Source organism: Magallana gigas, chromosome 8, assembly GCF_963853765.1.
Source record: "Magallana gigas chromosome 8, xbMagGiga1.1, whole genome shotgun sequence".
In the NCBI taxonomy this organism is placed as follows: domain Eukaryota; kingdom Metazoa; phylum Mollusca; class Bivalvia; order Ostreida; family Ostreidae; genus Magallana; species Magallana gigas.
Window position 1 is genome coordinate 10,001,808 of NC_088860.1, and position 20,081 is coordinate 10,021,888.

General features: G+C 38.6%; 1 protein-coding gene across 2 annotated transcripts in view; it reads right to left on the reverse strand.

The window, feature by feature from the left end:
• The window catches only part of LOC105332452 (uncharacterized), a 62,826-nt gene that overhangs the window by 16,918 nt on the left and 25,827 nt on the right, over nucleotides 1–20,081 (reverse strand). For both annotated transcript variants that reach the window (XM_066069464.1, XM_066069463.1), the window contains exons 36-72: nucleotides 19,702–19,974; nucleotides 19,116–19,394; nucleotides 18,331–18,543; nucleotides 17,817–18,028; nucleotides 17,048–17,365; nucleotides 16,785–16,876; nucleotides 16,359–16,611; nucleotides 16,051–16,138; nucleotides 15,448–15,666; nucleotides 14,690–14,832; nucleotides 14,351–14,465; nucleotides 13,927–14,171; nucleotides 13,602–13,734; nucleotides 13,008–13,393; nucleotides 12,620–12,712; nucleotides 12,056–12,164; nucleotides 11,490–11,723; nucleotides 10,839–11,108; nucleotides 10,330–10,578; nucleotides 9,538–9,935; nucleotides 9,360–9,401; nucleotides 8,377–8,485; nucleotides 7,851–8,252; nucleotides 7,586–7,723; nucleotides 6,818–7,423; nucleotides 6,181–6,441; nucleotides 4,985–6,024; nucleotides 4,672–4,893; nucleotides 4,483–4,573; nucleotides 3,945–4,163; nucleotides 3,111–3,446; nucleotides 2,620–2,859; nucleotides 2,143–2,305; nucleotides 1,573–1,799; nucleotides 952–1,385; nucleotides 562–670; nucleotides 87–332 (exon numbers count right to left, since the gene is read on the reverse strand). In XM_066069464.1, the coding sequence (XP_065925536.1) occupies nucleotides 87–332; nucleotides 562–670; nucleotides 952–1,385; nucleotides 1,573–1,799; nucleotides 2,143–2,305; nucleotides 2,620–2,859; nucleotides 3,111–3,446; nucleotides 3,945–4,163; nucleotides 4,483–4,573; nucleotides 4,672–4,893; nucleotides 4,985–6,024; nucleotides 6,181–6,441; nucleotides 6,818–7,423; nucleotides 7,586–7,723; nucleotides 7,851–8,252; nucleotides 8,377–8,485; nucleotides 9,360–9,401; nucleotides 9,538–9,935; nucleotides 10,330–10,578; nucleotides 10,839–11,108; nucleotides 11,490–11,723; nucleotides 12,056–12,164; nucleotides 12,620–12,712; nucleotides 13,008–13,393; nucleotides 13,602–13,734; nucleotides 13,927–14,171; nucleotides 14,351–14,465; nucleotides 14,690–14,832; nucleotides 15,448–15,666; nucleotides 16,051–16,138; nucleotides 16,359–16,611; nucleotides 16,785–16,876; nucleotides 17,048–17,365; nucleotides 17,817–18,028; nucleotides 18,331–18,543; nucleotides 19,116–19,394; nucleotides 19,702–19,974 (9,207 nt within the window). The remainder of the gene's footprint in view (nucleotides 1–86; nucleotides 333–561; nucleotides 671–951; nucleotides 1,386–1,572; nucleotides 1,800–2,142; nucleotides 2,306–2,619; nucleotides 2,860–3,110; nucleotides 3,447–3,944; nucleotides 4,164–4,482; nucleotides 4,574–4,671; nucleotides 4,894–4,984; nucleotides 6,025–6,180; nucleotides 6,442–6,817; nucleotides 7,424–7,585; nucleotides 7,724–7,850; nucleotides 8,253–8,376; nucleotides 8,486–9,359; nucleotides 9,402–9,537; nucleotides 9,936–10,329; nucleotides 10,579–10,838; nucleotides 11,109–11,489; nucleotides 11,724–12,055; nucleotides 12,165–12,619; nucleotides 12,713–13,007; nucleotides 13,394–13,601; nucleotides 13,735–13,926; nucleotides 14,172–14,350; nucleotides 14,466–14,689; nucleotides 14,833–15,447; nucleotides 15,667–16,050; nucleotides 16,139–16,358; nucleotides 16,612–16,784; nucleotides 16,877–17,047; nucleotides 17,366–17,816; nucleotides 18,029–18,330; nucleotides 18,544–19,115; nucleotides 19,395–19,701; nucleotides 19,975–20,081) is intronic.

Sequence of the window (20,081 nt, forward strand, 5' to 3'; positions counted from 1 at the left end):
ACTGATAAAAGAGTTTACAGAGACAAGTGGCATTTCTGCAACTCTTTCTGCCATGAAATATCCCCACCTTTTAGGCATTACCCTACCTGCATAGTTTATCCTGTGGAGCATTGACACCACTGAGGTAGGGGAATACTCCTAGATAACAGGCGAAGGCCTGATCCACCTGACAGGTTGGCAGGGGTCTGACATTGTTCATGGCCGGCTGGTGACAGATCGGGTTGGTCTGATTGACTATGACTCCTAGGATGGCCCTGTACAGTCCTTGGTGACTGGGAGAGCACCTGCTCATCAGAAGCTCCAACTCCGGAACAACAGAGTTGTTTAACATACTGGAAAACAGTAAATCCATTCATTCCAACCAACAAACATTCTGAATTTTCAAACTGGCGCAATCCATATCAAATATTTATTATCTTTAATTATCGTTGAAAAATCTTTAATTATCATTGAAAAATCTTTCATTTTTCATCTAAAAGTTAGGATATGTATGTAAAATATACTCCAAGTTTTGCAAATTAATACTTACAAAGAAGAAACTAAATTAAAATTGCAACTTACTCGCACAGGAGAGGATACTGTGACCTTGGTGTGAATGGACCAAGAAGTTGTACAGAGAATTCAGAGATTTTAGTGGCAATTGCATAAATATCACAAGTCTCATTTCCTCCTAGAAACAACAGTGAAAACCCTAATAAATCAGATTTGCAGCATAAAAGACCCCTTGGTATCCTCTAGTTAATCATTTATTCATTTATGCATTTTTTTTGACTGGATAAAAACTTGAAGCATTTATTTCCTCCTTGGTCTATTTCTGTGAATTGACACTTTTTATACTATTCATTGGGGATGTTCATTCATGGGTAATAGGACACCCACAAAATGAACTAAAATTGAGACCCAACAAATACCAATAATTTGAATAATAGTTACATAGAAACTAGAACTCACCATGCAGCATGCGATCAACCACAGCCTCAATGCTGGCGTTCAGCATGCTGGCCACCTGGTGAGCTGTCAGGTTCATTTCTTTCTGTGTACCGTTGGCCATGTGCTTCGACAGCTCCTCCAACTGTTTGTACACTGGCATCTTGGCCATACTCTGGGTCATATTCCATAGCATCCATCCCTTCCACATCACCTGTGTGGAGTAGTCCTTGCATGCCATGTCCATGAACTGGTTCACCTCGTTAAGCGAGTTCATGACGTTGATCTGAGCCACGGGGGAGAGGCTTTGGCGAGACAGACAGGCCTGGTACTCAGCCAGAGACTCACAGTGTAATAGTCCAAACCAGTCGGGGTACATCAGTGCCCGACGGAAACTGGCTTCATGGTCCAGTAGACAGGCGGCTACTCCTTTGGTCTCATCTCCAAACAAAGCCATCCTGAAATTACATTTTTAATAGTAAATAGACATGCAAGACTTCATGATAAAGTACATGCTACACTTCTGCTTTATTTCAAATCTGTGTACAAGATTCACATGTAAAATGTTGCAAAGGTTATTTCATATTTATTGTATCTCATAACTCTATAGAATAAAGCCACACTTTTTACAGATGGGAGACTTACTGTGCTGCACTTTCCATTGTAAGAGTGACATTCATCAACATGGGTGACATACTGGCAAACACGACTTCCCCGGTGAGGTTGTTGGTCTTCTGTACATACTTAGACATTAACATGGCCTCCAGGACCCCCGACATTGGCTTGGTGTCCCTCATACTGTCCCCGGGTATCATCACATTGTACTCCATCACCATCTTGGCTATCATTTCCTTAGCCATCCTGTACATTGCCTACAATAGAGAGTTTTACAAAAACTAAAAACATTATTCTCACAATAATAAATATTATCAGAAATCATTCCATGCTATGGTGAATAGGATTTTCAAGTATTACTCCTAATATGAAATTATATCAATTTCAAGATAAGGGAAACCACCAGAAATCTTTGCAAAGTACTGTAAATTCCTTATAAAACATAAGAAATTAATATCCATGTAAAAGAAGCACCCTTCGCAGACTTTAAGATCTTTGAAAGTTTATCAGTTGCAATTCGATACAAAACAGTCAAAAAAGTGAGGAATAGAGTTCTGGCGTAAATATGGTATTGATAATGGTGTCCCACTAGTTCAGTACCTGGTCATTTTGGACGACTTTGGTGAGGACAGAACATTTCATGGTCATGGTGGCAATGATGTCAAACATCTTGTTGAACACAGGTAGGCCTTGGACCGCTGAACAACCGGTGGTGTGATTGTACAGGCACTCTAGGGTCGTCTTCAGGTGAGTACTGTTCACTCTGTATAATAAGAGATATCAGTGCAATATTGTAACTAAAGACAATGTAAATTTTTATTTACATGTACCTGACAATGTTCTATAAACAACTTTTATGTCTTCATTTACATATTTATTCATTATGACTAAAGCTACGAGTTAAGCTCTTTTTGCACATAAAATACATGTATTTGTTAATATGTGGGCAACATTTTATTTTTGAAGACATTATCTACATAATTATATAATCTGACAGACTGTGGCACAATATCTTTTTTGAATATCAAGTTTTTCCTCTACCACATTACATATAAAGTACACCTGGTAAATACTTACTTGCAGATATCACTTTCCACATCAAACCTCCTAAGACAAGCCATGTTGGCATACTCAATATCGCAGACTGGCATTGTATGGGGGTTGGGGCTACACATCTCATGCATCATGTTGGAGATGGGGCAGTGTCTGATGAAGAACCCAAGCTTCTTAGTCACATTGGTCATCACCTGGTTCTGTAGGGGCTGACTGCAGCCCCGGACCTTGGAGGCTATACACTGTGAGGCCAAGAACAACTCCCTGTTAAGTAACACAATACATGGATTAAGTTGGTGATATTAAAAATATAATGAAACTTTATATTTTTAAATAGAAACGTATAAAGCAATGCTTGTGGTTGTACCTGTACAAACACATAATTATAAGGGGAAAAACCCTATCTATCCCAAAAGAATTTCATCATGACAGAGAGAACTTGCAATGAATAAGCTTTACATGCTCAATAGAGTGAAATTTTTTCAGCTTTCTTTAACTCATCTCAGAAGACTTACATGCACACTTGATCATAATCCCTGGGCCTAGCCTCCTTGGCTGCTTTCATTTTCTCCATGTCTGACATCATCACCAGGCTGTATAACATCTGATGATCCTGCACACACTCGGCCACATCTTCCACCTCACACTGCGCCTCCTTCTGATCTCCATACATCATCTGGCTCATCCTCTCACAGGTTGCGTTATCTCGGGCCATCATCCCGGGGCAGTAATCGTAGCCCAGGGTCTGCATGATGGTTTTCAGTCCCTCGTACACGGCAATGGAGTCGTATTCACCGCACCTGTTGTAAGCTTGGGCTGTCCTGATCATAGCCAGAGTGGCATTCAGTTCACTGTGTAAAGAAAATATTCCATGTAAGAAAACAGAAGATTCTGAAAATCATCTTCTTAACAATTTAATACCTTTGAGCTTGGAATATCTAAAGAATAACTTTATAAGCAGAAATTTTCTTGCAGATATTGTAAGGTTTAAAAATAATAATTATCCTTTAAAAGGATATAATTTAATTGGTTTAAAAAGAAAAACTTTAAAAGTATGACTATATAAATGTTTTGTTAGAAATAAATTTGGATGATAATTGTAAACAAAATAAAAAAATTAATCCTAAATAGATATTTCTCTTCTTTTTTTAACAGAATATTGACCCCATTTCCACTTTTTCATATAAAAAAAACCTTACATAGTATTTGGAAACATTATACAAATGCAAACCCTGTATCAAGATATCACAATTTATGTTCTCTTTATGGGATTACTTGAATATAATAATATGAGACTAGTGCACATTAATTAACAACGAGCAAACAATATGTACATAAGGAACACTCACTAGCAGATAGCTGCCCGTGACACTGTTGGTTTGTTGATGGCCGTGGCCAGAGCCATTACACTGCGTAGTCCACACTCATACTGAGACTCGTCACCGGCACAAGCGCCCTCTAGAGCGGTCCGCTTTATGATCTGTCCAAGTTGACCGGAAGCCTGGTTGTGTCTGTACATACAGTGGGAAGTGTGCTGGTCCATACACCATGCAGCCTTATACACATCCCTGTGTTAATGACCATCATCATTTTATAAGGGTAGGAATCAAAGAGTAAGATCACATAAAGAACAATACGTCCCTCTTAATGTTTATCATTATTATTTAGTAGACAAGATAGATATTGCAATCAGCATGTTAAATCGCATAATTCCATAGACTAAAATGCCAATACTGTAAGATATGTCCTTCTTAATGCTCATCACAAATCAATTAGAATTAGAAATAAATCATTGCCATCAGAGTGTTAATCAACATAATTTTATAGACAATAAAGTACTAAGGAGATCCTAAACTATCATATAACTCTCACTAGTCAGAAACTTACCTAAGATTGGGCATCCTGTTCAAAACCAGACTGGGCACCAGGTCCATGCCACACTGAATGGCTGTGTATGGCTGACACCTTGGATCTTTTTCTGAAAAATTCACATATTCAAAAGCCAATGTTTGATGAAAGCCATAGAATACCTAGTAAACAAAGTGTACAAAAATTTCCATCAATATCCATCCTTACCTTTGTGTGTGGTCATCAAAGGCTGGTTACACCAGCTTCCGTAGCAGGTCATGAAGTTCATGGTGTCATCCTTGTAGTCATCAGCGGGATAGGAACAGCCCTTGTAGATCTTTCCCTGGATGATGGTGGTGGTACACCCTTGTCCAGGCTCACAGCTGGCAATCCCCTGTTGGTTACATTCCTCATTCTTTGTCATCCCATTACATTGGAAGCATTTGGAAGCTATCAAGAAAAAACAAATATCATTGGCATTCATTCATGGTTTACCATAGATTATTTTTTGCTGTTTGTAAAGAATGGATATGCTGCTTACGTTCACAGATTTCTTTGACGACTGCAAACAGTGCACTCATGGTCACGTTGAGCGTGGCTTGGGACTCGGATGGGATCATTTGAGCATGCTGCTGCAGACAGTTCGCTGTCTCTGCAAGCTCGGCACAGGAAGCCCATTTCTTCATCTTCATTGCTTCCATTGACTTAGACAAGTAAGAAATAGTATAGTCAGGCGAGACCATCTTCGTCATGTTGGGCATCATCTCACGTACTTTTTCTCCCAATTCTGCAATCATCCATCTCTGCATTTCCATGTCCATTTCTTCCTCAGCTTCTTCATCCATCTTCATTTTCAGTCCCATCTTCTCCATGGTTTTCTTTAACATGGCCTTGGTCATCTTGGCATAGAAGAACTGCAGCATTTTTGTACTGTCTCCCATCTGGATTACTTCTTTGACAGCTGTCCTTATCAGAAGAGAGTGATTGAGATGCATCTTGTGCTCCACTAGAGTTTTGTTGATGACTTCAATGGCCATCCTCATTACGCTGTCCTTGTCATCCATACTGATCATCATTTCCATGTGTTCAACGAATGCCATGTCTGGAGCAACTAAACCTCCTTCCATCATGGTGAGCTTGATCAACCCTGAAACACCCATAAGCACATCTTCCATTCCATGATTGCCTTCATCTTCCTTCTTGCACTCTGGAGCTTTACCGACCACTCTTCCAAGCCATCCAGCGAACATTGTCATCGCCTCGCTTCTGGATCCATTCAGTTTATCTTCCATCTCCTTCTGCAACCTTTCATTCATTGCATCAGGAATACTCATATTCTGGTCCCTGTAGAATTTCATGGTCTGTACCACAGAGCCCACCTTGGCTAGATCAGCGGTCAGGAGCACTGAGGAGGCTGTCTTCCAGAGGAAGGAAGTGACACAACCAAGGGCTGGCATGCTGTTACAAACATTATCCAACGTTTCCATCATTGGTCTCAGAGCATCATGGAAACCATAGCTAGTCTTCACATCACAGTGAGCTAGCTTGTCCATTAAGCATTTTCTTGTCTTTGTAGCAACCCTGAAATAAGTCAATTAATGTAAAATTGAAATAAAATAACTTCTGATTTTATGGACTTCTCCAAATTTTCTCTTTCTAAAATGTCTGCTGCAAACATACTATATTAAGCATGTTCAATATATTTTGCAGAAATTGAATTTTAAACTAGTTACATACATGCACATCTTGGTGGCTGAGGATGGCAAGAAGTGACGACCCGCCAACACTACTTGATGGAGATCTTCCAAACACTCTTCTGCCTCTTTCATTTCACACTTTGCGTTCTCCATCTTGGGACAAGGTGAAGTGTATGTTGTCTCACATTTGTCACCCACCTTGTACATCATCAACGCCAAATTGCTGCCCAGCATGGAGCTGGTCATATGATCACAACCAACTGACATGGCTGCATAGCAACGGACAGCAACATGGTGTTTTCTGAAAAAGAAAATTTATTGACAATTCATAATTTGACTACACATTTAAGTTCCAAAACCTCCTCTACATAATAATTCATTGCACATTGATTTTTTGGCCAATACATATCATATAATATCATTGATATCTTATTCTACTCTACCAGTGGTATTTACCAAAAAAATTGACAATAGATTTTTTCACTTTGAAATGCAATTCATTTCTTAATATTGATAATCACCAAAATCAATAAACTGATGAATCATTTTTATTCTTATATTGGCTATTTTGAAAAATTCTCAGACTTGGATTTGAGTAGATATGAGCAAGAACATCACATCTGACCAAATGAAACATGCAAGAAAGACTTCAATAAAACACTGCCTTGTCCACTTACAGACAGAGTCGATCCCTAGTCGACATTGGGTCTAAGAGTTCCCTGTCCATACTTAGCATGCACTCCATGGCAGTTGCCGGATCACAGCGACCAAACTCACGGTATTTGGCCTGGTCCACGCAGAATCCATCTTCAGGGGCCACACTCATGAGCTTCATCAGGGCATCCATGTTCTCTCTAATGGCTCCTCCCTCAGACATAAAGTCCCTCACCCTCTTCTGTATCTCAGAAACATAATCAGAGCTCTCAAACATCTTCTTCATCTCAGCATGCATCTTCTCCATTTCCATCTTTGCTTTCTGCATGTCATCCATATTGTCTTCCATCATGTCTCTCCTCATTGAGTCTTCTTCAGAGTCTTCCCTCTTTTCTTCCATGTCTTCCATCATATTTTCCAGCATGCCCTGGGACATCATCATTTCTCTGACCTCTTCCTTCTCTTTGTCTGACATCTCCTCTGACATTGACATTCTGTAGAGAGCCATCTTGCACATTCCCTTCCCATAATGCATCACCTGTTTGATCGTATCCATTGCCATGAACTGTACTGTGGGGCTGCATCCCTTGACATTTTTCCAAACACATGGACTGGCATATTTCAACTCTCTGCAAACACAAGTCAAACAATTTAAGTAAGTACAAAGAAACAAAGCAGGACTTACATCATTTACACAAGTCAAGAAATGAATACCATATAAAACCTTAATTACTAAGAATCAATAGTCTTAAATTATATTTTCTACTTTTATTTTACAAAGTTTAACTTACTTGCAAATATGCATGATGTTGGACTTGTTGATCTGGAGGATAGAGTAGGAGAAATGCATCATACACCAGGATGCATGTCTTGGATTACAATCCTCTGTCATCTCATCCATATCTTCCATAGCAGGTTCATCCATCATTCTTTCATTAAATAAAATTCAAGTCTTAATATACATATAATTATATTGAAGGAAAAAACCAAGTCAAGCTCTTTGAAATGTTCGATTATTTCTAAACAATGTCATACCAAAGACATTGCTTATGTTACCTCTCTTTGTAAGTTTCATCATCATCGTCTTTCATCATTTCATCCTTTTCCATTTCATCCTTCTCATTATCATCCTTCTCATCTTTATCCTTCATCATATCATTTTCCTCTTTGTCCATTTCTTCCCTCTCTCCATCAGAGCCCTGTTTGCTATGCACCCTCTCGGCAATCATTCCCATCACAAGCTTGATAGAGAGGTCGTTCCTGGCCTCCCCATACATCATGTCCATATACATCTCCTCATACATGCGCTGGTTCTGTTCCCTGACATCATCTGGACACTGTTCGGAGTGCATCAGCATGGAGTTGGACAATTCGAACATGGTCTGCAACTGTGAGGTGAATCCATACGAGCATGTGGCTGAAGCATTCTTCATGCACTGATAATAACCCATTCGATACCTGAAAAACACACAGAATGAAAAATACTGTGTAATTCATCTTTTCCTGAGAGTCAAATGGTATAAATTTGACACTATATCAGGAGGTTTGACAGGATTTGTATTGACCGCCACCATTTACTAACCTGCACAAAGCCTCGGTGTCTGCAGGTCTTAGCTGGCCGATGTGCATCGCCTGCATTGAGAAGGACAATACACAGCCCACCGCCAAGTCCTTAGCACATGTTTCAGGTTCTGCAAATACAAACCAATATCTTATCAAATTACAATAAAAATTTACATTTAATAATATAATTTCAATACATACTTGCATCTAAAAAAGTATTACAGCGAATTACAGAATACCGGTAGAGTTTTCAATAGCTTGTTGGATTGCTCAATAAGGTATTCAATTTGGTCAGCAAGGTATCACATCAGGTTTAAATCTAGGTCCTGTGGTTACCGAAGTGTAGATTGTTATTTTGCACGCAACCAATTCATTTGGCACAAAGAAAACCTCTAGAACACTCTCTCCTATTGTTAGCTATTCTATTCATAGACCTTTAAACAGAATGTTCACCTGAACAGCACTGGATTCTATAGAGCATCAATTCTGCTTGGAGTAATTTGAATTTTGTTTTTCAAAAAATGTAATTCAAAAGACATTTCTGAAGAAACAAACAAAAGAGAAAAGCATAACTTTAAGAATTACGGAGATATTTTTTTCCTGCAAAAAATCATTAGACATTTTGGTTCCACAATTCCTGGTGCAACATACAGCACTAAGAGTATTTTTGTGCTGTGACTGCTTAATTAGTTTAGACTTTTATAGCAGTAATGTAGGACAACAGGGAGAAACAAAAAAGGCCCAAATGTGCAAATGTTTACTAGATTAACTCACTTTATCGCTGTCATACCTGAGTAATCACATGACCTAGATTTAAACCTAATGTGATACCTTGCTGACCAAATTGAATACCCTATTGAGCAATCCAACAAGCTATTGAAAACTCTACCGGTATTCTGTAATTCGCTGTAATGTGTTTATAAATTGAACAAAGATGTATTATCTTTCCATTCATTTAGAATAATACAGGAATTGCAATAAAGATAAAAGTATTTAACTCACCATCAGCAGCATTAGCAGATAAGGGTGTGAGTCTGGTCATATCTAAAAGAGACCAAAATGTAAAACATCGAAAGTATTCAGTGTTATAACCCACAAGTATATCTTATGTACACTACCTAACATCAAATTCCTCCAATTAACATATAAAAGTTGATTAACATTTATCATCATAACTTACTTAATTTAGCACATGTTCCGTTCACAAAGCCCTCAATATCCATGTATGATTTCTTCATGGTCATCATGATAAACTTTTCTCGGGTGCTCTTGGCCTTGCTGAACAAAGACTTCAGGCAGCTGTGATACCTCTGAGCTGATGCACAGATATCCCACACTCCATACTTTGGACTGGTGAGGGCGCTTCCTAAGCTCACTCCCATTTCATCGGAACATTTGGCCAGGTCGCTATTGTCAAAGGTCACCCCCGAGGCTTGATACAGCCCTGTGGTTTGCCTTTGGCAGTTGAAGTGTCTGGTAAGGTAATCAGCGAACTGAAGCAGACCTTTGTTGATGATGGAGGTCTCTAGTGGGAAACAGGTCTGCCTGGACAGCTCATTTTGAACGGAATTAAACAAACTACAATTACAGAAAATATGCTGTAGAGTTATATACAAACAAAAATTATAAACTCATACGGCAGAATCTTTACACCACCATGGTGTTTGAACACGTTAAACCATTTAATTATTGTTTCGTTCGTAATTGATATTTTACAAAATACACTGAAACATGGTTATACAAACAGGCTTATAATGAATTGACACATGCAACGAAATTGTTTTCATTCACCGTGACTTTCTTACATGTCGAAAACTTGACAGATGAAACAAACTATGCTTGAAACAAAACACAATTGCCCGTTCCTGGCACTTCCATATTGGCATGTTTTACATTACACTCAATCATTACAGTAAATCATTTTTTCATCTCATCTACATTAATTCATCTCTTTACATAAGATCTGTCTTACCCGCATTGGGAACCAGTCATTGTTGTAGACTGAGCAACAGCGTCCGTAATTTTCTCCATTGCCATGGCAATGGAGCAGTTTCCTATGATAGGACACACAGTATAGGAATCGTAGACCTGAGCCAGTACTGAGCAGTTGTAGTTAGCAATGAGCATGCCCGGCCGCAGCAGCCCCTGGATCTCATGGACAGAAGCAGGATGACAATTACTGGAGTTCCTCATTACACAGTTGATGGTGTCAGTTACCAGTCTGTAAAAATATACGGCAGTCAGTATTTTATCAAAATTAAAATAGTAATGTTTATAGTATTGTATTTTTCTCATCCATGTTGACATTTTGATACACTGGTTCTATTTCAAGATACATGTATCTGAGATTGGCATACTACATGTACAGTTCAGTTCATAGATTCCAGTGTTTGTTAATTATTTGCCTTCAGAACTTGTTTAGTGTTGAGATATTGCTATAATTATAAAACAATAATCCAGTAAGTGTTCACAGCTACTGACCCACAGTACTTCTGTTCAGTCATGGCCGAGTTTTCCATGGTCAGCTCGTAGAACCTGCTCACACACATCCTCATGTTGTTGATCTGACAGGTGGCTCCAGGAGTGGTGCCTGCCATCTTGGTTAGGGGACACATCATGGCATCCAGGTGGGGACAGTAGAAGTGGGTCACATTGCCCATGATCTCTACTCCCTCCCTCACGTTCATCATTTCTTGGTGTGTGCAGTTAGGTGCATGCTGTTCAATGCACTGGGCAATCTTTGAGGCTCCCCTACAGGGCAGTTTTAAAAATATATAGACCATATCATCTGTGATCATACTTTACTATTTTATACATAACTATCATATACTTTATTAATTAATACCAATGAAGTCAAGGAATTTGTGTAGATCTATACCTAAAATTTATTTGCCAATGGATAAACTAAACCATATGATATCAAGAATATCATTCTTCTGCAATTGGGAACTATTACAGCAATTATTCACAGAATTTGTGATGGTCAGGCCAGTTTGATCACTGGTGCCAGATAGCTCAGTTGGTAAGTATTGAACCTGACTACTGATTCAGGGGGCTCAAGTTCAAATCATGATCTTGTCATCATTTCTCTTATCCCATTACACCAACAACAAATCATCTATTGGGTCTTACCAGCAGAACTGGTCCATGTCTTGGTATGATTCTCTCTGGGTCAGGTAGTGCAGGCCTCTCTCCACACACCTGTGGGCCAGGGAACAGTTGGGCATCTCAAGGCTGGTCACCACAGAACAGCTGGGCTCGGTCACGTTCTTGAACCAGTCGACAGTTGACAGGAACGTCTGCTTCCTGTTGTAGGTACAGGTGGCTGTCTTACTGACAACACACTCCTCCATGTACAACCTCTCCCTGAAATAGACAAACACTCCAGTCTAATGTATTTTGTACTGTAGAATCAATATATGTAGAGTCCCTCCCAGACAGAGTGAGACTAGGGTCTCATATAATTAATTTATATACTTTATTAGCAGAACATATCATTACTTCAGCTCATCACATTTTCTGGCTTAAGTGGGGAAAAAAGAAATTAATAAAAGTAAAACACAGTACTGTTACAGTGAACATGCTTATAATGAATTATAACTTAAAGAGAGGTCAGTTTTAAAGTAATTGAAATATTCATATACATGTAGATTTAAAGAAATGGGTATCTAGAAAGATACTCAATACATATTGCTTACCAGCAGATATCATCATGTTCCCCTATAGGAGCGAACGAGGAGGTCAGCAGTCTCATCACGTAGTTAGCCATGCATGTTGCAGCATGGGCAGACTCACAGCTACTGGGCTCTGAAACATCCCAACTAATGTTATAACAAACCAGAACAGGCTTGAAACAGCACAATAAACATGAAATTTGACCATGCATCTTCTCTGTGCAACAATGTACAAAACTCTTCATCTAGAACAGCATTTATCATCATGCTTTAATGTTATGCCATAATTCAGTTCTAACTGTAAACAAAAATTGAAATTCAAGTATAGACTTCAATTTTGGTCAAACAGAAAAACTACTAACTGTTAATTCCTTATTTTACATGAGTACTTAATTCTGCGATTCAACTGTTTTGTATCAAATCGCGAGAATGTAAAATTGCAAGCACCAATTTTTTGTTATAATTTCCTAAAGTTCAAAACTGAAAAATAAAAGCATGATTTTAAAATCTGTGAGGGTTGCTTTTCATGATTTTATGTAAATGTTAATTCCTCACATTCAATTAAGAATCTACAGATTAGAAACAGACCTGGGGGCGGTTCCTGCCAGTCCACTGGTTTTGACATGTTCCTTGCTATTTTACAGACAACATCGTCCTCATCACAAACCACACCAGTCCAGTCTGAAAATACAGTAAACAAACCATCACATAAAACTGAATGCTACTTAATTATCTTTTTGTATCTTAGAGCCAAAGGCAAAATCCTGCTGCACTCTGGTGTTATGGTATAGACACTTTTTTGGACATTCTTCATGAACTGTTTGCATATTCTGTACAATCAATGAATTCCAAAGAGTACAAAACTAGCTTCACTATTTACAAGAACAATGTTTTGAGAGATATTTAAAAACTGCTAATCTCAACCGAAAGAAATTGATACAATTACATACATACATACTAAATTAACACAACTTACCCATAGGAACTCGGTTACAGGACACGTCCATCAGAGCTTTAGTCAGCATGCCCATGCTTCCTGCCATGACCTTGGCAGAGGGTGTGACTTCTGTGTAATACACACACCTGTCCAGTACCACTGCTGCTGCACACATCTCCAGGGTCTGGTTCTTGGTGGGCGGGGTAGAGTACGCCTTCTGTACAGCCAAACTGTAGCTGGATGCACAAACTGACAGCTGAAACAGGGGATCTCTAGCGACCTCAGGGTCTCTAGGTTTGGGAATGCCGCACCGCCTGGGGTCCCGTAACAGAACATCAGCAAAGACGTAGCTGACAGGTGCCCTTTGGATTGGGTTACAATCCCGAGTTATTATTTCTATACAGGTGTGGGTTTTATTAGCTTCTCTGAAATAGGAAACAGCATTTTAAAAATACTTGTTTATCAATTTGATCCTAATAATCAATTTAAGAAAATTTCAATCAAAAAGAAGCACTAAAAGGTTTGATCCCGATCACAAATATAATTTCTTCAATTTCACATTGGATGTGGGTATCCAGTGATCATAACATCAGTAAGTAAGTACATTGTGTATGTTCATGTATGGTTTCTTACCCACAGAATTGGGACTGTGCTACGTTCTCGAGATTGAAGAAGCAGTTGTGCATGGCTAGTGACGGCTTACAAATGTGTTCCCTCTCCATAACATCCACTGTCTTCTGTAGGACCTTCAGGTTGCTGAGCATGTCTACAACAATGTAATGTATTAAATGTACTTGTATATCTAAAAGTATGGTAAATTAACTGTGCATGTATATCTACAGTAAGTACACTACATTACATATATACATGTATATAATAATGTACATCAGGTATCTGTACACACTAAGAAGACAATTTGGCAAAGAAACTAAAATGTTTGATTTTACTAAGCCTCTACCTTTGGCTCTCACTGACTGCTCTCTAAATGCCTCCATCATCCTCGTCTTCATCTGATCAGCAGTGAGCTGGTCCTTGCTCTTCAGGGTGGCGTTAATGGCCGCCTCTACGGTGGAGAATTCACACAGAGGCTTGAGAGGCGTCACCACAGAGGACATCCAGCTGACGGCCGCCATCATCTCGTCCCGGGTCACGGGGCAGTCCTGAGTGTGGAGGTGGACACAGAGGAACATCCTCCCCACCATGCTGATGGAAACAAAAAAAGTAAACCAAAATTACAGCGATTACACATCAAATTCCGGCTTAAAGCAAAGTTTGTTTCATTTCCATTACCTTAAAAATGTATAATAAATTTATCATGTATAAATACATTTATAATAAGTTCCTGTTTTAATTTGTCAGTGATTGGTCAATTGGTCACTTACCCACATGTACGGCTGTCGTTTCGTCGAGCACTCTCTTCCCAAGGTGTGGAGTTTTTACACATCTCAGCTGCTCTCATACTACAGGTCTTGTTGTACTTGGGCATCCCGAGTGTGGCTACAGAAAACATACATATAAAATCGCGTCATAAACCATCAACTATATTTCTGTTGATATCATGACATAAAATACTCACGAGGAGTGATTCTGTATTTGAATGTACAGAAATAAATTCTCCATGACAAAATATTCAGAATGAAAAGAAAAATTATGGTAATAAAAGACCAAATATAAGATTAACCTAGAAAAAAAGTCTATCAACTTAAAAAAATATATCTTACTGCCAATAAATTTAGGAGCACAGGAGTCGCCGAGCAAGGACACGCCCATCTTTGTAGCCTCGTACAGGTTATTCATGTCCTCCATTGTGCACTCCTGTGTCATCACTGACTTCACAATGGCTGACTGAGCCTCAGCTGCTGCCCTGAAAACAATTCACGAACCGTCTATATCGACATCTAAACCTCATTCTTGTACGAAACTTGCATAGCTAAAGTGCGGCATACTAAGATATACAAATTGATCTTGAGGGCTTCAAAAGACTATCTAAAGTAAATTATCATTATTAAATCTTTCAAAGTTTTATTTTTTAAGTCAATTGGTTGTCCCATGTCAATGCAAGTTTAATTTTCAAATTCAGTATGCATACAGTAAATCAATATTACCCTGACTTCAATTTAATGGTCAGGTTTTAAGCCAAATAGTGACCTTGACCCTTGTCACATGGTTTTTTTTTAAAGTTTTTAACTTCTGTATGAGATGAAAACATGTGAGTGAACTTTGAATATGACATACTTCTGGCGTGGTATGTGACCAGTTCCCACCGATTACCATTTCTGGCCAGTGCATTGTAACATCATTTTATCAACTCATAAAAATACATGATAAATGATGTAACAATGCACTGGCCAGAAATGGTACTCGGCAAGAACTGGTCAGACACCAGTACGATGGAAAAATCTAAAATGTGATAGAGTTACACCAATCTTGTAATATGTAAACATAACATCTACAGCAGTGATGGATAATAAAGCCTTACATGCAGATCTGGTCCTGAGACAGCAGTGGGTTCTGAGCCAGATTGGTGAAGACGAGGGTCAGACATCGGCCACACTGACACATCTCTGGCTCGGCGAAGCAGCGGACCATTCCGTGGGTACTGGCAAACTGGAGGACATGCTTATACATCTGCTGGCCACCGCTGGACACACACTTAGAGGTGTGGTGGTGCATACACTGCAACAGTTGTTTCATTCTCCTGCAATGTAAAAGTTGTCGATATTTAATACTAGCTTGAAGCTTGTTTAAGTATGTAAAGAACCCATCTCCTGTAAATACTACCTGTACATTAAAATTTTACAATTTTATACAAAGTTGGATGTTCATGATTATTTAGATTTTTATGTTTATAGTACCAACTGGAGGTATATAACAGTTTGACCCTTCATCTGATATCTTTGTAGTCTGTATAAATGGTTTAGTCAAGATATGCTAAATTTGACACATGTAACTGGTACATGTTATTTATATTCTAAACATGCTTATCCTCTAAACATAAACATCTGATTCTGTAACTCATTATTGATATTAAGTATTTTAGAATCATGCAGTTTGATTTTTAGTAATTAAGCAGATAACTTACCTACAGTCTGTGTTCTCCTTTGAAAATAAATCACTCACTGCATGCATTCCACAAACAGCTGCCATCTTTGGATCACAGGTCTTGTCATCTGTAAGCACCAAATTAATGTCATTTTGGGCCTGGTCTTATAATTATGCATTTGTATAAATAAAATATCTAATAATTCTAATAATGATAATAATAATAATTCTAAATGCCAACAGAAATCAAACCATGCATAAAAATCTCCCTTTATTAGGTACAAGAAGCAATATGACCAGGTCTAGCTGCACAGATCTATGCACATAGCATTCCCACTTTCTACTAACCTTTGATGGCTGAGTGAGACATGTAGTTACAGTCGGGTTTGTAGCAGGCGTATTCACACTTTCCTCCACTCAAGCACTGCGTCTCCTGATTCAGGAGCGGGATTCTCCGGGCACACCCCTTACTGATCCACCCCAGCTCCTCTGGCTTGACCCTCTGGTCCACGGCTTGCCTCTTCTGTCTGTTATTTGTGGCGTTGGTAGCTCGGTCATCAGTTTCATTCATTGGTTTCAGTGTGGTTACAGTGTAACACATCTATTAAAAATATTACCATATTCTCATACACATGAAATTAATTTCAAGCAGGAAATATTAAGTATATCATTCAACACATTTATTTTGTTTCAATACCATTAAGTATCGTTTCTCATTTTTTAAGTGTATGTAAGATAGTTGGATTTATCAGTTTCATTTGCTATCACAGATACCTGGTTATGCCCTTTGCATGTTTCCATTGGCTGCATATTACACTCCTCATTTGATTTGGCATTCTTACAACTGAAGCATTTTAATGGTTTCTCTGCAAAAAATCATGTTAAAGAAATATTGGCCAATCTTCACATATGCAATCATTTTAATAAAAAAAAACAGCCAGAGTTGAAAACGTTATAACTATTTTTTAATCGAGACTTATCTTTAAAACAAAAGTAAATTCAATGATGGATTAACAGATAAATCATAATTTACTTACTATCGCATTCATCCATCAGAAGCTGACCAATCAGATGCAGTGAGGCATTGACCATTGGTATTTTTTCCTTGGGGAGCTGTTGTATGTGTGTCCCCAGACACGCTGCTGCTGACAATGCCTCCTTGCATTGTGTGGGTCGGTCCTCTGGGAGACCCCAGGGCCAGCCCTTTGACTCCTGGGGACAGGTCTCCGATTTCTCCATGCTGTTCACTATCTTCACCAGTCTCTGCAGGGCTTTCAGTTGCTCTGCGTATGATGGAGGTTTTGGCATGTTCTTCATGTATTCTTCAGTCATTTTCTTTACCTCTGATGTTACAGCTGAAATATTAATTACAGATAATACAATATATCCACCTCTAATACATGTAGCAATAGGTTTATGTACAAAAAAGAAAAACTTCTTCATCTACCAATCTACATATGATTGTTATATGTCCAAAGAATGATAGAACTTGTAAAATCACTCAGTATTTTGTAGTAAACCTACAATAGCAAACAAGAGGCCCAGAAGCCACATTGCTTTCAGCTCAGATGAGCTAAAAACAGACTGAGTGTTTTTATTATATTTCTTGTTTGAACACTAGTAAACCAACCTTCTCCCATTCAATAAACAAGTTCCCTGATGTTGCTCAAATTCCTGATATCAGTTTTTCCTGAGCATAACCTCTTATTCCTGCAATAATCATACCCATGCTGTTTTTCTTTAAGCACTTACATGTATTCTTCAGCAATTATACCAATGATTATTCCTACAGTAGCTATACCACACCTTCTGGCATCATGTCCTCTGACACTCCTAAGATCTTCTGGGCCATGACGGCAAAGTGGAGTGCACACTCGGAGGCCTTGAGTTCGGCGTGACATGAGGGGGGTACCAGAGGCTTCAGCCTCTTTCCCAGCTCCTCCCTGACATGGTGGGACTCTTCATTGCTACAGCCAGTCAGACTCATGTCCATACATTGCTGAGTCTTCCACACATCCCTGTCACAACACAAACAAAGTAACATGATGATCGATGGTTATCACCAAAACAAAGTTTCTATCTTAGCTCACAGAAGATTATTATCATGACTCTTTCATGAGTATTTCTTCCTATAAGCTTGATTTATTTTCTAAAACATTTTTGTATTAGCCTAGAAGGTACAAGCATATGTAGTGAATATGCAATATGTATCAAATATACAATGTATCAATACTTAAATTGTACAATATAAAACTTATTATGGTTTACAATAATGACTGTAACAATTTCAACATGAGACTACACAAAGACGTCTACTCACACACAAGGCATCTGACTCCTGTCCCCCTCCCTCATGGTCATATTAAACTGATCGACACACCAGCGGGCGGTGCAGGGGTCACAGGTGGCGGTGGGGCAGAGCCTGGTCAGCCTCTGAAACACGTCGTGCATGGTCCAGTACACAGAGTCCCGCTGACACTTGTCGCATCCTCCGGCGTGTCTCCAGACACACTGCCTCAACTCTGGCAACATTCTGAAATCAGTCACATGGGTAACACATCAAGCACAGGAAGCAAACTTGATTTACTCTGTATTTGGCTATTTATGCCCAAGATTTTGCTTTGTTCTATTTTTTCCTGTACACAGCTGTGTTTGAAGAGACTTATTGAAACATATAAAAATTTGAATAGTAAACCTTGCTTAAATATAGCCAGTAAAAATGGTCAAATAAATGGGGTGATCGTTTCATGCATACCACAACATTGTAAATCAAAACAACTTTTATGCTACATATATACACCATTCTTTTAATTTATTCTTTACCTTGTCACTATTTATCAATTTGTAAAAGTTTCAGAAGGATTTGTAATCAACATACTGTAGATTCCTAATTAAAAGCGATTAATTAATATCCTTGTAAAATCACAAGAAGCAACCCTTGCGGATTTTAAAATCTTGCTTTTATTTTTCAGACAGTTTTGAAAATTATTACAAAAAAATTGTGCTCACGATTTCATATTTTCCCAATTTGACACAAAACAGCAGAATCACGGAACTAAGTACTCGTGTAATATAAGGAATTTATAGTATTGTCAAGAAAGTTACCTGCAGACAGACTCCTTATCGTCTGTCTGGAGCATTCTGGTATGGAGTGAATTCAAACAATACAAAGCATCAGGGACACTGCACATTGTGCTCTCCATCTGCATGTCACCCAGGCAGTGGTCATTGTCCCTGGCTGTCGACTCGGTCCTACGGTTAGCGCTACAGAGACCTCTAGCAATGGTCTTCAGGTCCCTGTAGGTAGCTTCAATGTTCTTCCTGACGTGAGGCATACAGTTAACGGTGTTTTTTGCTATACAAATCTCAACTGGAAGAAGATGCCTATTTGAGAAAGAAAAATATATTTAGACAGTTTCACGACAGGAATGTTGATCTGAATTCACTTTAGGAGTATAGATTAAACACTTTTCTCTATAGTATTCTTTAACTAAATTTTCCCTTTATTTTTTTTTTTACTATCTATTAAGCTTCATAATCATATTTAACCTTTTATACAATTACACATTGATTAGTTGAATAAAAGCTTCTTCTGTCTTAACTCATTTCAATATAATCCATTTTATTTCTTTACAACCATTAAAGACACTGTACTTATCAAATATAAAAAAAGAGAAAATTGTTCCCTTACGAGCAGACAGCACTCTTGGAGTTCAAGTAGTACTGCTGGGATATGGAGAGACTGAGCATGCCCAGACACTGCATAGCCTCTTTTTCTTTACACTCCATCTTCATCACCTCAGCCCTGAAGGAGTCCTTGGCAACTTCCTTGCTCTCCAGACAGAAGCCCTGGGATTGGACCAGGTTGTTCAAGGTCCTGGCAGTGTTCAGGTATTTCATGCGCATCTTAGTTGAACACTGCATGGTTGACCGAAGGATGCATTTTTGCAAGAACTCAATGTCTCTACAATAAAAATCGGTAAAATATTAAATAAATATGTGAATATAGATATGTACAGCTGTTCTGGTTATTTTTGACAAAACAAAGATAAAATGCAAATTTACAAATTA